Genomic DNA, 21847 nt, shown 5'->3' with positions numbered 1-21847 from the left:
CAAGTTTTACGATCTACCGTTTTACCCGCCTTCCTTCCTCCCCGCCTGCGCGGGGAGCTTCCCTCGCAACCCCGCCCACTAGCGGAAGTTGACGTCGTTGCGAGAAGGCGCTCGGCGCCCCCTTCCATCTCGCTTCCCGTTTTTCTTCGAGCTCCACAAAATGGCGAAGATCGCCAAGACCCACGAAGGTAGGAAACGGTTATGTTAGTCCACGTGGCTCCTTTTGGTCACGGCTCCGTGCCTTCCCTTTCAAACGGTCGCTCGCCATCGAGAAAGGTGCAGGGTGGGAGGAGAGTCGGGCGGTGAGCGGCTGGTTCTCCGGCGGGCCCGGGCCTGCGCGTAATGGCGTCGCGGGGCGATCTTCTCCGCCTTGCGCGCTCCTCTCCGTCTGGCCTGTGTGTCGGTAGCTCCGAGGGGTAGGCCCGGAGGGCGACTAGAGAAGTTGGGTGTGAGTTGGAAAGCAAAGGGCGTTAAGATGGGCCCGTAAGATACGAACATCTGTTTCTTTGCCACTTCGAAATAAGCGCGCACCCTTTGGTGCCAGCTCACGGGATGAAAAGGGGAACGTTTTTGTTCGTTAAACGACGACGACTTTATTTTACAATCATGTTTTGTTAATGAAACTACGCGACTGGAGAAAAATGTGCGAGAATGAGTAGATCCAGATTGACATGTTTGGACATAGGCCCGTTTTCTCTTTTAATGTTGGGCGTCTGATGAAAGATCGCCTACTTTGAGGGGGAGCTCGTTGTTTAACGTAGGACGGTTAAAAGGTGTAAAAGGTTTACCAAGGGAATCTGCAAGTGACAGACGTGAGAAAGGGAGCTCAAAATACGGGAGTGTGTGGTTACGGTTTTGAACTAGGATGAAGAGACCCAAGTTTAGATTCACTCATAACAGTGGAAGCACTCTCACGATAAATCATAGTTAGCGTTACTAGGTGTATGATTTACTCTTAGTAAATTTATTAAGCATACTTTATTTAATAAATTAATAGGATTACTAAGATCATGATTTACTCTCAATGAATGTATTAATAAACATACTCTACCTCACTGGGTTATTGTTGAATTCTTGGAGAAAAAAATATAGACGTGGCAGGTTAAATCATACATACCGGTACTTTGATCTTTCTTCCTTTCTAAAGCAATTGTAAGCAGTTATAAGGCAAAATGTTATTTGTATCTGTTATGTAAAGGTAGCCAGTTTGTAACCTTCCATATGTAGCATGCCATATTGTGGGAATATAATTTGCAAGTGTAACTTTGGGCACATTTGGTATTCTCCATTTCTTCAGTGGCTTCTGTTAAGAGAGGACCTTACAGCTCTTTTTACATTTTTCCTGCCTGGGTTATTTATGAACTTTCTATTTCAGATTGGCTTGTTCTTTTCAGTAGAAAGTTCAAGATGTATCAAACTAAGTTAAGCATCTTAGGTTTTTTTTTTTTTTTTAGATAATGAGGAAATGGGTTTTTTACTTTAAACTCTACACATTATGTCATGAATGTTGGTTGATGAACATTGAACAGTTTTAAAGGTTTTAGGAAAACTAGAGATTATATAATTAGAAACAATTATAAAGATATTGGAAAAATTAAATGAAAATTCAGTGTTCCCATTGCATAAAAAAGGAGCTGTTATTTATGAATGGGGAAAATGATCCAAAATAATTTTTTAATAATTAGCTATCTACTAATTATGGCAGTCAGTAAATGTACCACATAATATATATTTTAAAATTAGTGCCATATGTGTAGAACTGATCAGAAAATATTTCATCATTCCCCTCCCCCCAATTTATTTTAAAAATTTGAACTGGGAAGTATTTTTCATGGCATTAAGATTTCTGGTAATGGTACATCTACATGCCGAAACTGTGCCCACCCCATTGCCGGCAATGGGGGAAAAAGTCCCGATACGTCGTGAGTTTGACATGCCTGATCTATATACTAGAGTAGGTCAGGATGTGAAAACAAACATGGAGGGCAGGACCCAAGACAATTCTAAGCATAACCAACTTCTAGGCATGGAAAGGGAGCCAAATTTGGGGTAAATGTGTTCTTTAATCAGCGGTTTGAGAATTTGCCTAATAGTCTGGTGAGTCAGTTTCTTTAATAGAAAAATGATTTAGTTTGGATATATGCCAAAAAATATTCAGGGAAAGATTAAAAATTATGTTTTACAACTAATAAAGCAAAAAAGTTTGCTTTTTAATAAGTTGGTCTATTCATATTCAGAGCTGGATAAAAAACAGTGCGTTTATTGAAATGCCTAGCTATCCATAGCTAGATATTCATGTATTCGGTGCTAGATACCTGACAGTTAGAACAATTAACCAATGGAACAACCTGCCTCCAGAAGCGGTGAATGCTCCAACACTGGAAGTTTTTAAGAAGAGACTGGACAGCCATTTGTCTGAAATGGTATAGGGTTTCCTGTCTGAGCAGGGGGTTGGACTAGATGATCTCTAAGGTCCCTTCCAATGTTATTTATTTATTTATTTATTCAAAAGAGTGTATTTGCATATCACATTAAGCAATAACTTTAAGAGTTCCTGCTTAACTGGGATTGATCAGAATGGCAGGGTATTTTTGCTCAGGTGCTTCCATTTGGCTGTTGCTGTCAGGATAGATTGAAACCAATCAACCAAAGTGTACTATCTATGATGTCTGAATTCAGACTTCCAATTAGTTCCACTCTTACAAATCAGAATTGAAAGTCATGAATAAAGATTCTAAAATGAATTCTAAGAACTAAAGTGATGCAAGCATAGCCTTTATTTATAGAAGTGTGTTTTTTAATGTTCTTAAACAATGTGTTTTTCTCACTTCAGTGCATATGAGTAAAAGTTCTGGCATATAATATCTTCTCTGATAAGTTAGAAGAGCTTTAAGCTTTCGAAAATTATTTGTAACCTTTTTAATAATATGATGCATTATTTTGTTCTAAAATGTATGGGTAGCATTTTTACAAAATTGGAATATTGGTTACCAGTAAGCCAGTTGTTTGTTGTGGGGACAGTTACTTAATTTTGCCAGTGTTTGAGACCCAGGCCACAGGCATCAGGGTGAGCTCCTGTTACTTGTGCCAACCTAGCAGTTTGAAAGCATGCAAATGCAAGTAGATAAATAGGTACCACTTCAGTGGGAAGATAACACAGCCGGTGCACCTTGGCATATAATCATGCCTACCATGTAACCATGGATGTGTCTTTGGACAACACTGGCTCCCTCAGCTAGGAAACAGAATTGAACATCGCCCCATAGAGCCAAACATGACTGGACAGGGAAAACCCTTACCTTTTTTACCTTGCTGAATGATATGCTGAAGAATCCTGTTAATTAAGAATTGGGCATATGTGCTGTTGTTCTTTTGTGCATAAGAACAAATAAAACTTTTACTCTCTTGAAAAATGTATTTTTGCATTATGGATGACTATGAAACTGGAATATATTCCAATATAACTGGTTTAAGCAAAATATGGTTTGATATAGTATCATTGAATACATTTGGTTAGAACAGAATGCATTCCCCACATAATGTGAAACTTAAGTTTTCTCTAAAAATGCTTTAATACTTTCTTTTCCTATGCATGGAGGGGAGGGCGAGCTGACAGTATAATCCATGGCTTATTAACTGTAGGCATTTGATGTATAGAGCAGGGGTCCCCAACCCCTGGTCCATGGACCGGAAGCAGGCCACAGCATGCCAGCAACCGGGTTGCACAAACAAGCAAAGCCCCATCTGCGGATACAGGCAGCACACAAAACCACACCCCCTCTGGTCTATGGAAAAATCTCTCTCTACGTAACTGGTCCCTGGTGCCCAAAAGATTGGGGACCTCTTGTATAGAGTGATAGAAAGCTAGTTCCTGCTCTCCAACTCAAAATCTTAAAAAAGAGGGTAGAAAAACTAGGAAATGTTGAGACCAGTTCCTAACATATTGGTATTTCCACTGTGTAACAATGCTAAAAATGCTGCTGTGGGATACCTAAAACCAATTGTCCTACAACACCATAACAGAAAAATGGATTCTGTTAGACTTCTTTGAGAAAGAAAAAACCCTAATTTGTATGTGATGAATGAACATAGGAGTTTTTTCCTGGCTGTTTTTTTGTGTTTTCAGACAGTTGTCTGACTCAGGTTAGAGTGTAATTACACTCTGTCATCCAAAAATTCGTTATGGTTTATGGAGTCACACAAACCAAATTTGACTGGGAATAAAGATGAACTTTTCAAAATCAGTGAGTGGCAGAATTTTCCCCAGAGAATAATTGTGCATTTGATGTTTTTCTAAGCATATTCATATAATTATTCTTAACACCAAGGTGTGTATTAGAACATTCAAATTATACATTTAAATCTTACACAGAAGTAGTATGTAAGTTCTCAAAATCAATTTTGTCAAGATTCACAAATTAAGTGGAGAAAAGATAAAAGTTATAGAAAAGGTCAATGTAATGCTTTCAGTATGTTTATAAAATTGTTTTGAAATGTATATAATATTGGCTTGTAACTTTCACAGATATTGAAGCACAGATTCGAGAAATTCAAGGCAAAAAAGCTGCACTTGATGAAGCTCAAGGAGTTGGCCTTGATTCTACAGGGTATTATGATCAAGAGATCTATGGTGGAAGTGACAGCAGGTTTGCTGGATATGTAACTTCAATTGCAGCAACTGAACTTGAAGATGTAAGTGTAACTTATTTTAATTAGTAATAGCACAACTGTATTATTTAAAGACTTCATGGATTCAGTTGTTTAACAGTTATGCTTAAACAGTTGCATTTAATTTTTTTTAAAGAAATCTTGAATTATTTTAGTACAAAAATATATTCAATAAAAATAGTGTTGATGTCTCCTAACCATCTTGATTTATGTAGGATGACGACGACTATTCTTCTACAAGTTTGCTTGGTCAGAAGAAGCCTGGGTATCATGCACCGGTGGCATTACTTAATGACATACCACAGTCAACTGAACAGGTGAATTTTAGAATATATTAATGCAATAACATACAGAGGTATTATATATATAATAAATATGTAGAGCATTGACAGCCCCTGCGCCAAGGAAAAAAAGAACAAGGGTCAATTGGGGTCAGTGGAATACAGTGGCCTCTTTATCAGCTATCCTGTGCAGGGCGTCCAAAAGACCAAAGATGGAAGGAGTGTGATAGGTAGGGGAGGAATTGAAGTGGAGGCTGTTTGTGCAGGACAAAACAAATGTGAGGTCATTAAGCCAGGACTGCATGGTCCTGGCTTAATGACCACAGCAGGAACTGCTTCCACTAGGAGGTGTGGTTATATGATTTCATTTAATGTTCACTTAGCAAAATAAATCTTGGTCCCAATTACGATAATTAAGGACTACCTCTGATCAAGATAATTTATACATAGACAAGATTCCTTATTTAGTAGAATATATTTTGATGGATCTGGGCACTTCATGCACCCGGGCCACCTCTGGCCCTTGGGTAGCCTTGTCCGGCCCGTGTAAGATCAACTGGAAATTAGAACTCAGATATAAATAGTATGCCATTAATGTAATACAACCGTAGTACTAATCACTACCCTTTTAGACTGCTGAAGCAATGTTGACTATAGCGACATAAAGTTGTTGTTTTTTTTTTTAGCAGAAATTGTCTTCAGTTTGTCTATCTCCCATCTTTCCCCTGGTTCTCCAGAATGTCTTTCAACACTCCAGAACAGGTTTTGAATATGATAGAATAATCTGTTCCAGTGGTTTACACCTTTGTAACAACAGTAGAATGGTGCTTTTGAATGCAACTATAGAAATGTCCGCATTCAGCAATACTTTCCAAGTATTATGATAGTATTACAATAAAATAAATAAACACGTTTTTTTATGTTGGTGGTGTTAAGGGAGAACCTTTACCTGCAACTTTTATTGAGAGTTGTATCTTACTTATCTGACTTTTAGTATGATCCATTTGCTGAACATCGTCCACAAAAGATTGCCGATAGGGAAGATGAATACAAAAATCGGAGGCGGATGATGATTATTTCCCCTGAACGTCTTGATCCTTTTGCAGATGGTAAATTATTTTAATTTTTCACTCAATTTTATCAGTTTTGTTTCCTTAAATTATCTTTAGCCCTTTGATTTCTGTTGGCATGCTTGAAAATTCAGGAGTTTTAGTTTATACTTTGAAAGTTGTTTGAAATCATAGTTTGCCATTTTGTTCATCTTTTATAATACAGATTTTCTTTCCAGGTAGAAGGACAAGAAAATAATGAACCATTGCCATAGAAACACAAAGGGTTAAAGGTTTTTCTTTTCTTATTGCTTGGTTATATATGCTGTACTTTGAGTGATTTTAATATTTAGTGCTCAAGAATCTTCCAACTTACTGGATGCTTTCAATCCGAAAATAGAATATAAAGAGTCACTGCTTTTAAAATGGTACCTAACAAACTTGAGCAGTTGATTCTCACATTTTGAATTTTCAAGAAGTTAAGCTTAAGTGAAACAAAAGTAACATTTAAGAACATTTGTTACTTTTAGCAGTTCAGAAATATTCTGATAAATTTTATAAACTTAGCTTAGTGCAAGGGGTATCTGTGGGCCTCATGGAAACTTTCCTTGGGTGAGTTAGTTTGCCAAGGAACCTTAGAGCACCTGTTAATTAAAACTATAACTGGTTGCAGGTTTTTGTAAATTAGCATTTCAGCCTGCATGAATTAATAGGGATATGGATTTTACTTGCTTAACTGTCATTGATATAAACATGTATTGTCAGAATTCACAGGCCCATACTAACTGTCCTTAATTTCTTTCCTACAGCAGTACTGCTATATGCCAGTCCTGTCTGCATTCTTAAGGGTGCAGTTCAACACATCCTGTGTAGATAATGGTGAAAAAGTATCCCAAAGGAAAGTCCTATCAAAGCTAGTGTCAGAATGACACTGCCAATTGGGCATTGATGTTCAGCATAGCAAATGTATTAAGAATTTTATTTTGACCTAAATACTTATGCTATACTACTGGTATAGCCAATCTGCACTTTAAAAATAGTGCTTCCTAGATAAGATTGTTACTATATGGCTGGGCTTCTGTAAATATTTGAAGTTAGAATAAATTTCAAGGTTCAAATTAATATTTATGATGTGGGGAAAGACTTTTTGCCTGTGAGTATCCTTATGGTAAAAACAGTGTACTGCAATCAGTTCACAGTTGTAATTATACCTTCAGAATAAGTGGGGGGAGAAATTGGGTGCTCTTAAAGTGAAGCCCTTTTAACATGCCTCCACAGACTAAGAATCTGGGGTTCAATGTCCAGATTCATCAAACATATACACTGATCTGTATGATGAAACAATTTGAGTTATTTAGGTTTACCGTAGTACGTATAGTCAGATATCATAGGCTTTATCAGCTTGAACAAGGTAATGTGTTGATTATAAATATCTTTCCAAAGTGTTACTAATGGTAAAGAGATAATTTTCTAGGCTTCTATTCTGCTGCTTGAAGTCAGAACTGCTGATGGAGACAAAGGCACGAAAGTGTACGTATTCCGGATTAGCAACCCAGGAACCCATCACTTCTGAAGACTCTTAACTGTGCTGTCATTTTATCATTCTTATCTCCTTTAAAATATTTGTTTTAAGCTGTTGTAGTTATGTTTGTGTTCAAACAGGTTAAATTGATCAGCAAAGTGAATAAAAGTAAGATACATATAATTTCTTAAAAAAATCAGTCAAAATATTAAAATTAATTGATTTTGAAATAAAATAAAGTTAGAATAGAGCAGTTTTAAAAGCCAACTTTTCTGTTTTTCCTGCACTTATTATGCTTTTGTCCTGTTGCTGTTCTCTTCTGCAGGTGGGAAGACACCTGATCCTAAAATGAATGCTAGAACATACATGGATGTTATGCGTGAACAACATTTAACAAAAGAAGAGGTTAGTAGGTTATGATATTCTTAAATTTCAGTTTTCATTTCTCTTAGGCAGGGCTTTTTTTAGTTCATGGCATGTTGAGGCAGTCCTGAAGAACCACTAGTATTGATGTCTCGTTTTGATGTATTTCCTCTCTGCTTAATGACCACTACTTAGTTCTTGCAATGCTTTGGAAACAATACTTGAAAATATTATAGGAAAATATAATGATAGGCAACACACAGAGAGGTCCTTTAGGGCAGAGGTCTCCAACCTATGGGCTGCGACCCACTACTGGGCAGTGGCCTCTTGGCCACCCAGGCTGCGTGAGTGGCTGGCAGCTTGTGTTGGTGCTAGCCTCGTGAGTTTTGCACCGGCACTAGCTTTGCTGCAGCCCCGGCGCTGGCAGCCCCATTTGTAGAGTGCACATGCTCGTGGCCATGTTCGCATGCATGCGCAGTCACATTTGTATATATGCGCATGCATGCATAAAGGTGTCTGCCTCTCCGTTTCCCACCAGGCTGCCAACCCAGAAAAGTTGAGGGCCCCAACATTAAAACTTACCAAAATCTAAAATATGAAATACAGATAATACTAGGGAAATTCAGAAATAAACCTCCATTTGGTTATCAGTGACAGACAGTCACAGATACAGAACTTTTATTATACATATTAGAAAATTACAACATTACTTTTTGACATAATCGCCGTTCAAATTGAGGCACTTGTCATAACGTCTTACAAGGTTTGAAATTCCTTAGTAGCAGTCACTTTAGTAGCAGTCATTAGTAGCCACCTAATGAGAAGGAAGGATTCACTGGAGAAGAGCCTAATGTTGGGAAAGATTGAGGGCAATAGAAGAAGGGGATGACAGAGAATGAGAGGGCTGGATGGAGTCACTGAAGCAGTAGGTGTGAATTTAAATGACTCCAGAAGATGGTAGAGGACAGGAAGACCTGGAGGAACATTGTCCATGGAGTCGCGACAGGTCGGACACGACTTCGCAATTAACAACAACAAGCAGTCACTCAGCACCAAATCTGGGCTATGGCGGGGGGGGGTGATCAAAAACATCCCAACAGAACTGCTTCAAAAGTATTTGGGTGTGCCTAGCGGTGTGCAGGCGAGTATTATCGTGAACCAACACCACACCGGAAGTGGTGCCATAGAAAATCCTGCCAAATGTGAAGTTGCCAAAGGAGTACTGCTAGTGAAGTTTGTGGAGCGTGGTTCGACCATCAATTCAGACATCTACTGTGAAACATTACGAAAACTCAGATAGGCCATCCATAACAAGCATCGGCATGCTGAGTTCCGGTGTGGTGTTGGTTCGCCCGCACACCGCTAGACGTGGCCAAGAACTTTTGAAGCAGTTCCGTTGGGATGTTTTTGATCATCTTCCTATAGCCCAGATTTGGCACCGAGCAACTAATACTAAGGAATTTCAAACCTTGTAAGACATTATGACAAGTGCCTCAATTTGAATGGCAATTATGTCAAAAAGTAATGTAATGTAGTTTTCTAACGTGTATAATAAAAGTTCTGTATTTGTGTGAGTATGTCATTGATAACCAAACAGGTTTATTTCTAAATTGCCCTCGTATATAGTTAAATGAACATTTAAAAGCCTGGAAGACTGCCTGGCTTAATAAACTGATTAAAAATTCTGGCTTGGTATTGTACATGAAGTAGGCTGATTTGTCTGCTGAATAGATAATGCTTTGACCAGGCCCACTTTAACTCATGGTTCAGATTCTCTTAGAATATATAAAAAGTTGTCGTTTAGCGTATTGTAAGTTCATAGAGGCACACACACATGGACATACATAGTTCATTAACTGAAGTACATAAAGCATGTTTCAGCCACATATGTAAGTATAATTTGGGCATAAATTATTCAGATAAATACTTGTTCAGATAAAAACAGTGATTTGCACTAGCCAGGAAATAATGTGCTAATTTGGAAACTCTAGACCAATATATTCTGTAGTTTGTTTCAAATATGCCACTTTTTTATATGGTTTGGGTCTATTCATTTGGCTATATAGGTAGTCGTCACTTAATAATAGTAATGGGACTGGAATTTCTGTTGCTAAGCAATGACATGCTGCTTAGTGGCAGCAATTCTGGTATTTCCAGTTGCCATTTGTTAAGTAAGTCACCATTTGTGACAGCTTCCCCATTGACTTTCTTCTTGGAAGCCAATGGTGAAGGTCTCAAATGAAGTTCACATAACCATGGGGAGACTGACTAACATAAGTATGAGGACTGGTGGTAAATGCCACTTATTCAGCACTGTTATGAGTTTGAACAGCTGCTGAATGCTGGTTAAAGGAGGATCATTTGTAATTGATTAATACCAATAATTAGAAATGCTCATTTGTAGAAACGTGTTTACTCTTACACCCCAAATTAAAATGTGGACCCATTTGGAAGATATGAATGTACCAATAACTTGGTGAACTTATTTTTCTGTTCGCAGTATTTGATACATGATCTTTTCTCTTTAACAGAGAGAAATTCGACAGCAACTAGCAGAAAAGGCTAAAGCTGGTGAACTTAAAGTCGTCAATGGTGCTGCATCCCAGCCACCATCAAAACGCAAACGGCGTTGGGACCAGACTGCTGACCAGACTCCTGGTGCCACACCTAAGAAATTGTCTAGCTGGGATCAAGCTGAGGTAACATCTTAATGCATATTCTATTTTTTTATTCATTAACTTTGAATCTGCCAACTTAGAAATAAAATATATAGCGCTATATAGTGCTCAACAGATACCTCTTTCAAGCACAGACGATGTTCTTTTGTGACATTTGTAAATTAATCCATCAGTGCAAATGAATCTGCAGGTCTAAGCCTTAACATTTTTAAGAAGAATAATGTATCCTGTCATTTGAAATAGACATGGACTGAAAGATACAATAGATGTCTTTTTAAAAAGATGACAACTCAGAATACTTTTTCTTTAAACCCTGTTTTGTTTTATTCAGACACCTGGACATACTCCGTCACTGCGCTGGGATGAAACACCTGGCCGTGCAAAGGGTAGTGAGACACCTGGAGCAACCCCTGGATCTAAAATATGGGATCCAACTCCTAGTCATACACCATCAGGAGCTGCAACACCTGGGCGTGGTGATACACCTGGTCATGCAACCCCCGGACATGGAGGGGCAACTTCCAGTGCTCGGAAGAATCGATGGGATGAGACTCCCAAAACAGAAAGAGGTATTCTTTGTGGAACATAATAAAATATGTTTAATCAGTATCAATCAGTAAATTAATATATTATGTTTAGCAGATTATCTAATTTCAAATGAGGCCAACTTTTTATTTGGTATGCTGTTGGAAAGCTTTTTGAGTTCAGGAGTTTCTGTTCTATTTACTTGATTTGTCCCCCAGGTTCAAATAAGCTTTAGCTATATCTTGATAACATATTGATACTTAAGCTAAAAGTCGAGTGTAAGTAACCTAATAAGCCACTTTTTAAAAAAATCATGTATTTCAGGTACATTGATGGAGAAACAGGACAATGTTGCATGCTAGTATGCTCTCTGCATATCAGTCCTGGAAATTAAAACTAATGACCCATTGCTTGGTTTGATAAACCTGAGATTAGGTGGTTAGATATAAGTACTGTGAAAGTTTTTACTTCCATGTGTGAACTGAAATCAATTTTAAATGGTTGGATTTTGTTTTCCAGATACCCCGGGACATGGGAGTGGATGGGCAGAAACTCCTCGTACTGATCGAGGGGGGGATTCCATTGGTGAAACGCCAACTCCTGGAGCAAGTAAAAGAAAATCACGTTGGGATGAGACACCGGCAAGTCAGATGGGTGGCAGCACCCCTGTATTAACACCAGGCAAAACACCAATTGGTACACCAGCTATGAACATGGCAACACCTACACCAGGTAATTTCAGTTGCGTTAACAGCCAAAAACCTAATTATGTTAGCTAGATTCCGAGGTATTATATGAGAAGTGATCTTTTGCCAGTTGAATTTTTGTTATTCTTAAAAGTTTAATTAAAGCGCACATGCATGCATTTGCTCTGCCTGCAATTTGCCTTGAATAGGAACTTACCTGAACATTCTGGAAACAGAAAAAGGAAAGTAGGGAACAAATGAAATCCTATTCTATAATCATAATTGCTTTATGTTGAACTTAGCCTGAATATCCGTCATACTTAACTAATGTCTCATATTTGTGCTTTACTCAAACTTCATAGTTATCAGGTGAAGTTAAAGCATTTTTGGAAACATAACTGCTTATAGCAATGGCTTGAAAACTTTGCCAAGAATTTTAAAAAATGCGCATGTTGTCTCCATGTGCTTAGTATATTGAATATATTCTTTATAGGGCACATAATGAGCATGACTCCTGAACAACTTCAAGCCTGGCGATGGGAAAGAGAAATTGATGAGAGAAATAGACCCCTTTCTGATGAAGAGTTGGATGCTATGTTTCCTGAGGGCTATCGGGTAAGGAATAAGCCTTGTACAATGATAACGTCTCTCTTACAAGGTTCTTGTTTTAGGGAAACATAGGGAATGCTATATAAATCACCTTGAGCTTCTAGAACGGGTGTCAAACTGCCGGCCCACGGGCCGGATGCGTCATCCAGAAGCCACGCCCACCTGATTGCCAGTAATGGCAAAACTGGCCTGATACGTTGCGCGACGTCATGTGATGTGAGTTTGACATGTCTCTTTCGATCGTGTCACATGACGTATCGTGACATTTTTTTGCCTTTGCGGAGCCAGGGTGGGCGTGGCCTGTGCGTGACTCATCGGCCCGCAGGCCACCAGTTTAACACCCCTTTTCTAGAACAAAGGGAGTGTACAAATTAACAAATAACAAATCTAACAAATAAATTGCAACTATTCCTATAAAAAAACAGCTGTGAAGTTTTTCATTTTAAAATATGAAATTCCTTTTTACTTCTGTAATGTGACTATGTGCTTATTTGTCCGTTCAGGTTCTCCCTCCCCCGGCAGGTTATGTTCCTATTCGTACTCCAGCTCGTAAACTTACAGCAACACCAACCCCCTTGGGTGGTATGACTGGATTCCACATGCAAACAGAAGACAGAACTATGAAGAGTGTCAATGACCAGCCCTCAGGAAATCTTCCTTTCTTAAAGCCAGATGACATACAATATTTTGATAAACTGCTGGTGAGTTCTTTGGACTGACAGTGTTGTGTTCTTTGGTGAAGGAATTCAAGTAAATATACATTAATCTTGTACATATATGACAATTACAGGTTGATGTTGATGAATCAACTCTTAGTCCAGAGGAACAGAAAGAAAGAAAAATAATGAAACTGCTTTTGAAGATAAAAAATGGCACCCCTCCAATGAGGAAGGTAAGATAAACTACTTCTATATCAATGGCATTTTCCTTTTATCCCCACTTTTGGTTCCTTTTTTCTTTTCTTTGTTCCCAGATTGCTTTCAGCTTTGAGATGTGTGTGTGTGTATACATACATTTTGTTAATAAGCTGGTCTTCGTAAATATGCTTGTTTGTTTACATGTCATAACTAAAATGCTTCCAATGTAGAAATGCACTGTGGTGTCAAATGTAACAGAAATGCAACTTTATAATTGATTATTTGACTTGGTGGAATTTTGGAATGAACAGACCATGTATAATGCTATGCTTTTTTCTTCTACTTCCATAGGCTGCTTTGCGACAGATTACTGACAAAGCTCGAGAATTTGGAGCTGGCCCACTGTTCAATCAAATTTTGCCCCTTCTGATGTCTCCAACCCTTGAAGATCAAGAACGCCACTTGCTTGTTAAAGTTATTGACAGGATCTTATATAAGTTGGATGATTTAGTCCGGCCATATGTGCACAAGGTTTGTGTCTCTGAATACAGTATTTCAGTGTGTTACATACTTGATCAGAAGCCCACAATTTTAGAATAGATGCTTGCCTGTTGTAAAATCATAATTGTAACTATATTCTGCGTATAAATGTAGAACAATACTGGCTATAATTGTTGTGTAACACTATTCTAGGATATAGGATTTCATGTGCAAGCTTCTAATCTTTGTGCAGTTTTTGATTCAGGCACTTTTCCCTTGCCTCTCCTTTCTTCCAAATGACAGGAGAATTAGCATCATGTAAAAATAGAGGATTGTGATTATAAGCTTTTTTTTTTTAAAGTACTAGGGGTTGGCAGGTTTTCTTTTTTTAGCAATTGGTTAAAAGTATCATTTTAATAGGCTAAGAATTGAGATAATTGAACCATAATTTCTTTCATTCCCAGCCACACTAGCAACAGAGAGTGAGCAGGCAAGCCACGGGTTTTAAATAATCCTTCAAAGGATTCTTTAGTGTTACCTATGAAATGCTGTCTTGTTAAATGATTAATTCAGGTGGTTTCAATATATATGTGGTATACAGTTTTCCAAAATTAACCTTTAAGTGGAATTCTAAGACCATCAAGTGTTTATCTTACAAGAGACTGAGGCTTCATTTTTGCTTGCAGAGTTAATATTCCATTATTTGTATTAAACATTTAAGAGTTTTAAAAGAGTTTTAACTTTCATTAAATTTCTTTTAGATTCTTGTGGTCATTGAACCTTTGCTGATTGATGAAGATTACTATGCTAGAGTGGAAGGCAGAGAAATAATTTCCAACCTGGCTAAGGTAATATATCTTTCTAATCTATTGCGTTGATATTAACAGAAATTAGCTTAGAGGTGGAGGAACAGAGGTGCCAAATAGTTGTGTAGAATTTAAATTGATTTATAGATATGCACACACAATTGAGCTTTTTAACGAGAATGTTTCACTTGAAGCCATATTTTATCACTGAAAAGTAACGACAATAACGACAAAATATGGAACATGGGTGTTTATAGTTTTTGGTTTAAGGTTGGATTAACAGATTCTTATGTTTTGGGTCCATTCAGGCAGCTGGGCTGGCAACAATGATCTCTACTATGCGACCTGATATCGATAACATGGATGAATATGTTCGTAACACAACAGCTCGAGCTTTTGCTGTTGTTGCTTCTGCCCTAGGAATTCCATCCTTGTTGCCATTTTTAAAAGCTGTGTGCAAAAGCAAGAAGTCTTGGCAAGCCAGACACACTGGCATCAAGATTGTGCAGCAGATTGCTATTCTAATGGGTTGTGCAATTTTACCCCATCTCAGGAGTTTGGTTGAAATTATTGAACACGGTAGGTGTGTTAAATATGTTAGTTATACAGTGCTGTTGTTCTGTAACTATGGAATCGAATGATTTAGAATTGGATGTTAGTAATCTGTAACAAATGAAATAGATTAAAGCAGTCTTTTTGTCTATTTCTTTTGAAATTTAGCAGAGTCTTTACATTTAAGAATAAAACTTAACAGTTGATCTTTATCCAGTAAGAGAAGTTGCCTGGACCTCCCTTATTTAATAAAATAAATTAGATGTTCTTTTCCTGCTAGGGAGCAGGAGAAGAACATCTTAACACCTTATTTTATATAAATTAGATGTTCTTTATCTGTTCCTTTAGCAGGAAAAATGATAAAAAGCAGGCAGAGCATTTATTAAATAAGGAAGGTTCAGACAACTTCTTTTACTGCTTTCAGAGAAAGGGAAAGACTGTGTTCATCAGGTTTTTTTTTCAGACATTAAAGGAACTGCTCTGCAGGGTTAATAATTTAGGATAATTTTTGAGATAACATTTGATGGGAAGTCAGCGACTGTCCTCCTCGAAGCCTAGTTCAGGGGTCTTCAAACTTGGCCCTTTTATAACTTACGGACTTCAACTCCCAGAATTCCTCAGCCAGCATGCCTGGCTGAGGAATTCTGAGAGTTGAAGTCCACAAGTCATAAAAGGCCCAAGTTTGAAGAGCCCTGGCCTAGATGATGGCAGCTTTGGATGAACATGACAGCAGATGGAAAGTCTGCAGCAGTTACTTAAGTTTTATAAACTTTGGGATAGACAGATCAGCAGCAGAGGCTTTGTGAGTTTTTAAAAATGGCAGCTTAGTTACAAATTTTCCTTTCACTATAATATGTCTGAAATATAGAACAAACTATGTATTTGTTTTGCAGGCTTGGTGGATGAGCAACAGAAAGTACGCACCATTAGTGCTTTAGCCATTGCTGCTTTAGCTGAAGCAGCCACCCCATACGGCATTGAATCATTTGACTCTGTTCTAAAGCCCCTCTGGAAAGGCATACGTCAACACAGAGGAAAGGTATGTCTGATTTAACATCAGTCAGGTAATATTAGTTAACAGGTGGTGTTATTTATAATAATATTTGTTTTATATATTTTTAGGGTCTGGCTGCTTTCTTGAAAGCCATAGGTTATCTTATTCCACTCATGGATGCAGAGTATGCCAACTACTATACCAGAGAAGTAATGCTAATTCTTATCAGAGAGTTTCAGTCTCCTGATGAAGAAATGAAGAAGATTGTATTGAAGGTACGTGAGTATATCTGAACACGGAGGAATTTGTTGGATTCTGCTTTGTTCTGGTGGTAGAAGCCTCGCCATCAGGTTAAAAAAAATATGACTCCGAGATGCATAAAAGTAGAGAGGTATACATAAATGTAAAGATGGTGGTAAAACTGTGAGAACTTCAGTTTCTTTTTTTTAAAACAAGTTTTATTGGTTTTTTGGTTTTCAAAACAAAGTACTTAAGACACACCGTGGTGTTAGGGTAGTCAAAGATCGAAAGACAAAACATATATACATAATTCAATCAATACATCAAACATTCCCTCTCTTTTTTCCCTGAAGTAACATATTTTATTTAAAATAATCCAGTTCTAGCTTAAATTCATTCAACCTAAACCTGTTTTTAAGGCTTTATAAATTTACACTACCATAATCAAAATAACTTTAAGTATAAACATTATCAGTTCGGGTATCCCTTCCAAATATGTTCTAGTTCCTTAATTTTATCATACATCTTATTTATTTCTTCTTCCACTAATATCCCTTATTTAAGATAAAATATTAATCTATCCTATATGTATCTAATCCATCCATCAATCAATCTCTTTAAGCTGACAGAATAAAATCTGACCTTAAATCATTTCAAACCATTCAACAGAATTCAAATTTCATCCAGTTAATTTTCTTAACTAATAACATCCGTGTTATCAAACAAACAAATCCTTATTAGATTAACTCAACATTACATAATAATTTCTTATAAATAAACCTATCATTCTAAAGAAACACATTCTTAATCAATTTAATATATATTCCATTAATCACCCCTTTTTCTCTTCTAACTCACAATCTTAGACTTTAAATCAATCCATAATTCCATTACCTAAAAATATCTCCTTTTTAAGCTAAAATATTTATCTAGCCTATACATATCTAATCCATCAGTCAATCTCTTTAAGCTGACAAGATAATATCAAACCTTAAATCATTTCAATCCATTGGACATCAAACAAAATCATCTTATTAAAAATAATAATTTTCATATCACTAAACCTATCAATCCAAAAAATACATTCTTAGTCAATGTAATATATATCTTCCATTAATTGCCCGTTTCTCTTACATCTAGCTCATAATCTTAGTCCTTAAATCAATCCATAATTCTAAATTGCTTTTAAGCCATTACATAAAATTTTAAATTTCACTTCTTTTCAGTCTTATTCTGGCCTTCTTCTTCTGCCAGGTAGGTTTCCATAACAGAGCTTCCCTTCCAGCTGATAAGTCTCTCTTTATTGCTTGCAGTATCATTTGGATCCATGAAAACCATCTTGGCCTCTGCATTGGCCCTCTGTTTCTCTTAACCATAAAGTTTCGTTGCTTTGACATTTCAGATCTCAGTCTTTGCTTTTCCTGATCCTCAAAACCATAAGTGAACTGCTTGTGAGACAAAGTCAATTTCTCTTTATTCTCAGTTAAGTCCTCTTGTGTAGTCTGTTTTATAGAATAGTCAGAAGTAGTATGAGAGTCAATTTTGAAGTTTAAAGGAGAGATTCTGGCTCTTAATTCTGTAGTAATCTCTTTCATTGTAGCACATATTTCTTCTTTAGCCTCATAGATCTTTTCCAGAATAAGTTTACAATTTAAGTGTGAATGCGGCGTCTTTTTAAAAGTTGTTCAGCTGCATCAGGTTATCTTTCTCTTAAAAAAACAGTTTAAAGGCCAAAACCATCTCATCTCCAAATAGTCAACAATTACAATATTAGCTTTTGACCAGTAGATGTCCTCAATAAGCTAATAAATCTTTTTCAAGAGTCATTTATTCCCCCCCTTTTCCCCTTTTTTCTATTTTTTAAGGAAAAAGTGGAGAAAGAAATACTTTTCCAATATAAGATAATAATACCGCTCAACAAAAAAGAACGACAGCATAAACTGATAGTACAGTTCTTAAGAAAAAAAATTTTCAGTACCCCAAAACATGTATAAAAAAAAATGTAGTCTTTAAGATTTTGTTCTATTCTTTTGTTCAACGCCTTTCTTCCCAAACATGTAGGAGCTGCTTTTCCAAGCCAGGGAAATAATTCCAACAGGGCTCTTACAGGCAAAAAAAAAAAAAAAAAAAAAAAAAAAAAGCAAACTAGAATAAAAAGAGGAGCAAAAAAAAGTCTCATCCGGATTCATCACGGTGGATTTTCAAGCTTAGATGTTCTTTGACTTGCGGTTTCTAGCGGCTAGGTGATCGGCCATTTTACTGGCCGGTCTTCTCCATCGGCCTCAGAGTTGGCCCGGACAGCTGGAGGAGCCACCACTCCTCCACAGCCAAGCGAAGCCTCTTCGACGCAACCTCCAGGGCAACTTTCGACCCGCATAAGGGTCTACCGGTGGAGAGAAACTAGCCGACGAGACAAGTCTCTTCGTACGACTAGAAGCACCGCGATCCGGAACTGGAAGAGAACTTCAGTTTCTTAATAAAAATATTCATGATTAGCATCTACATTTTAGCTGAAGAATTAGACTTCACAATATTAAAAGTATGTTGATATGTTTCTGTCCACTATCCAAATAATGCTGAAAGAGATTCTGAAATAAAGCTATAGCAGCTTTTTAAAATTGGCTAATAAAGTAGTAGTTGAGCTGGATTTCGAACTAATTGGTTTCTGAGGAAATTCTAAAGATTGTTAATGTAAACATGAGAAGCTTGTAATGCTCTGGATTTTGCTAAATTCGCAGCTCTGCATTAGTATAATCACTACACATAATGCAAAAACATTCAGTGTTGCCCATTCTTGCTGTAATGCTCTTCCAAATAATTATTTGAGATGCATACAGCACACTTGGTAGAATAACATTTTTATTTTCTGGAAAATTTGACATTAGCTTGTCTTTTTTTTTTTTTTTTTTGCAGGTGGTAAAGCAGTGTTGTGGCACAGATGGTGTTGAAGCAAACTACATTAAAACAGAAATTTTGCCTCCATTTTTCAAGCATTTCTGGCAGCATAGAATGGCATTGGATAGAAGAAATTATAGACAGGTATTACTATTATTGACATCAGTACAGTAAGCACATTTTAGCAGAAATTCCTAATAATTACATTGAGTCGAATATAGATAAAATTAAAGGATGCTTATTGTTGGACAAAATTTAATTCCAATTACTAGGAAGTGGAATTGGGAACATCTATTGAGGTGGTTTAGCAGAGATAATCAGCTTAGAAAAAAGATAAAAAGAAATAAATACTGTGTACCTGATACATATATACTCTAAAGGGGAAGGAAATGGGGGGGTGTCCCCTCATGTTTTACTTTGTCATTGGTTACCTGTTACATGGCAGCTAATTTGTGATAGTATCTAGTGTACTTTTCAAAGACCAAGATGTATCCATTTTGCCTTTATCCTTAATGCATTATTTTTGTTTGGAAATGTAATTGAGATGGTTCCAGATTTCTAAATTGATCATTGATTCCACAAACTTTTGTGTTCATTGTAGTTGGTTGATACAACTGTGGAGCTTGCAAACAAAGTGGGAGCTGCCGAAATTATTTCCAGGATTGTGGATGATCTGAAAGATGAAGCTGAGCAATATAGAAAAATGGTTATGGAAACTATTGAAAAGATCATGGGGAATCTGGGTGCAGCTGACATTGACCACAAGTTGGAAGAACAACTTATTGATGGTATTCTATATGCTTTCCAAGAACAGACTACAGAGGTATATGAATAAGAGATATTTTGGATTCAGATTCAAGTTATGACAAATATTAGGAAATGTTGGCAAGATATCAGATATTTATGCCATCAAATGTTTCTTGATTGTTGCAGATGGCAAATCTAATAAATTTTAGAGATACACACAGTCTGTATAATTAGATAACATTTCATCTCTCTTTAGGGCTATGCTTGGATTGAGATAAACTATTCTCTGTCCCAGTAAATACTCAGCATCTTTTTCGTGATGGGAAAAAGCCCTCAGGTTTTCTTCATCTAATACTTCCTGCTTTTGGGGTCAGCTTAGTCCTTTTTTCAATAGAATAGAATCAACATTAAAATTCTCAAATAGAAATAGCCCTGTACCAAATTCACTCTTTTTTTTATAACATTTTATTAATTTTCCAGTTTTACATTTAAGTATTTAAAAAGCAATGTGGTGACTGGGTTAATCAATAGTTCGATAACAAAATCTTTAGTGCAAATCTCAGGTTACAACATCAGATATTTCTTCTCTTTTTCCCTTAACATTTATTGTCTCGTATTCAGGTTAGTACAATTCTGGTTATATCAACTCAATAAAAACATCATTATTACATTTATCAATAAATTTTTAGCTTATACATATCTTAATTACATTCAATCTTCATAAACAATCCATATCCTGTTATTCCAATTTATCTGTTGATATTTATAATGTTCAGGCTTTGGGTAACCAAGATTTCCTTGTCTCAATTCATAACAAAATATAATATCTAAAATACACATTTTATCTATTTGAATATAATCTTGTTCTATTTCCTAAAAGTTGTCTATTTCCCACCATAATTAAATCATCTATTTAATAGTACAGTATTCCCTTTAATAAATCAAAACCATTATGTATATTATCTGGGTTAATCAATAAACATATTCATGATAATTCATTTTCTTTTCCCTTTTAGGTCTAATTTTTAAATATTAAACAGATAAAATCCTTATTTTCAACTAATTTGCAAGTATTTTAAATTTAACAACCAAAATTCCCCTTATCTCAACATCTCCCTTTAACCCCCTAATTAATAATATGAAATCCCCTCTAGTAAGTCAAAACCCCAATCTTCTTCAACCTTATTCTGGCTTTATTCCTTTGCCAACTAGGCTTCCACATCAGTGCTTTTAGATCATCAAGTAGATCTCCCTTTATTATTGTACATGCTATTTGAAATGAAGGAGACCATTTAATTGCCAGTTTTCTGGAAGAACTAGCCCATTTTTATTCGTTAAATCGTCTCCCTGTTATTCCAGTTCCCCATGTTTGCTCTAATATATTTATCTTCCATTCAATCTGTTCTTCTTTCTCAAATTTCTTCTGATTTATATTGAAAGTCATTTCCATTTTCTGTGTTGTCACTTCTTTTTCTGGATTTTCCATCAGCTGTATTTGTTGGTCAATTGAGTCTCTGTCTTACTATTTGATTGTCCCACTTCTTCTGTTATCTTCTGCATTATTGGTTCTTTGGTTGTAGTCGAAGTTTGGATTTGTGTATCTAAGCTGGCATCTTGATCTTTTATGTTAGATTTCATTCTATCACAGGCTAAGAATGGTTTCATGTATTGCTTTAAACATGGAAAGAATCTTTTCCTGGTCTTCATCCATCTCTTTCATGTGTTTATAAATAGTCTTTCTAGTAAAAGTTGTTTGTCAAGCAAAATTTTATAGTCCAAAGTATTTCAACATCTCAGATAGTGACCAATATTCCTCAAGTAAAGAGATAGGAAAGCAATTTTCCACATATAACTCTGAAAGTCAGTAAAGGTTTACATTCACAGTTCCAGTAGGC

The 21847-nt window shown here is 36.5% G+C and overlaps 1 protein-coding gene across 5 annotated transcripts in view; it reads left to right on the top strand.

Moving 5' to 3' along the window:
- The first annotated feature begins 53 nt into the window (after positions 1–53).
- The window catches only part of SF3B1 (splicing factor 3b subunit 1), a 28223-nt gene continuing 6429 nt past the window's right edge, over positions 54–21847 (top strand). Inside the window, exons 1-18 of one of the 5 annotated variants that reach the window (XM_039347972.1) lie at positions 161–188; positions 4526–4692; positions 4884–4985; positions 5944–6058; positions 7846–7925; positions 10415–10582; positions 10893–11130; positions 11606–11818; positions 12266–12387; positions 12885–13082; positions 13172–13273; positions 13590–13769; positions 14480–14566; positions 14833–15103; positions 15970–16115; positions 16199–16345; positions 19224–19349; positions 19807–20028. In XM_039347972.1, the coding sequence (XP_039203906.1) occupies positions 161–188; positions 4526–4692; positions 4884–4985; positions 5944–6058; positions 7846–7925; positions 10415–10582; positions 10893–11130; positions 11606–11818; positions 12266–12387; positions 12885–13082; positions 13172–13273; positions 13590–13769; positions 14480–14566; positions 14833–15103; positions 15970–16115; positions 16199–16345; positions 19224–19349; positions 19807–20028 (2712 nt within the window). Of the gene's footprint in view, positions 189–4525; positions 4693–4883; positions 4986–5943; positions 6059–6079; positions 7926–10414; positions 10583–10892; positions 11131–11605; positions 11819–12265; positions 12388–12884; positions 13083–13171; positions 13274–13589; positions 13770–14479; positions 14567–14832; positions 15104–15969; positions 16116–16198; positions 16346–19223; positions 19350–19806; positions 20029–21847 lie in introns of those variants that run through there. The other 4 variants (XM_039347974.1, XM_039347973.1, XR_005557256.1 and 1 more) reach the window with 4 other exon arrangements.

The sequence above is a fragment of the Crotalus tigris genome, unplaced genomic scaffold (assembly GCF_016545835.1).
Source record: "Crotalus tigris isolate CLP2741 ecotype Arizona unplaced genomic scaffold, ASM1654583v1 scf7180000018105.1476442, whole genome shotgun sequence".
Lineage (NCBI taxonomy): Eukaryota > Metazoa > Chordata > Lepidosauria > Squamata > Viperidae > Crotalus > Crotalus tigris.
The sequence above is the reverse complement of the archived record's forward strand: the minus strand, read 5'-3'. Positions and strand labels throughout refer to the sequence as shown.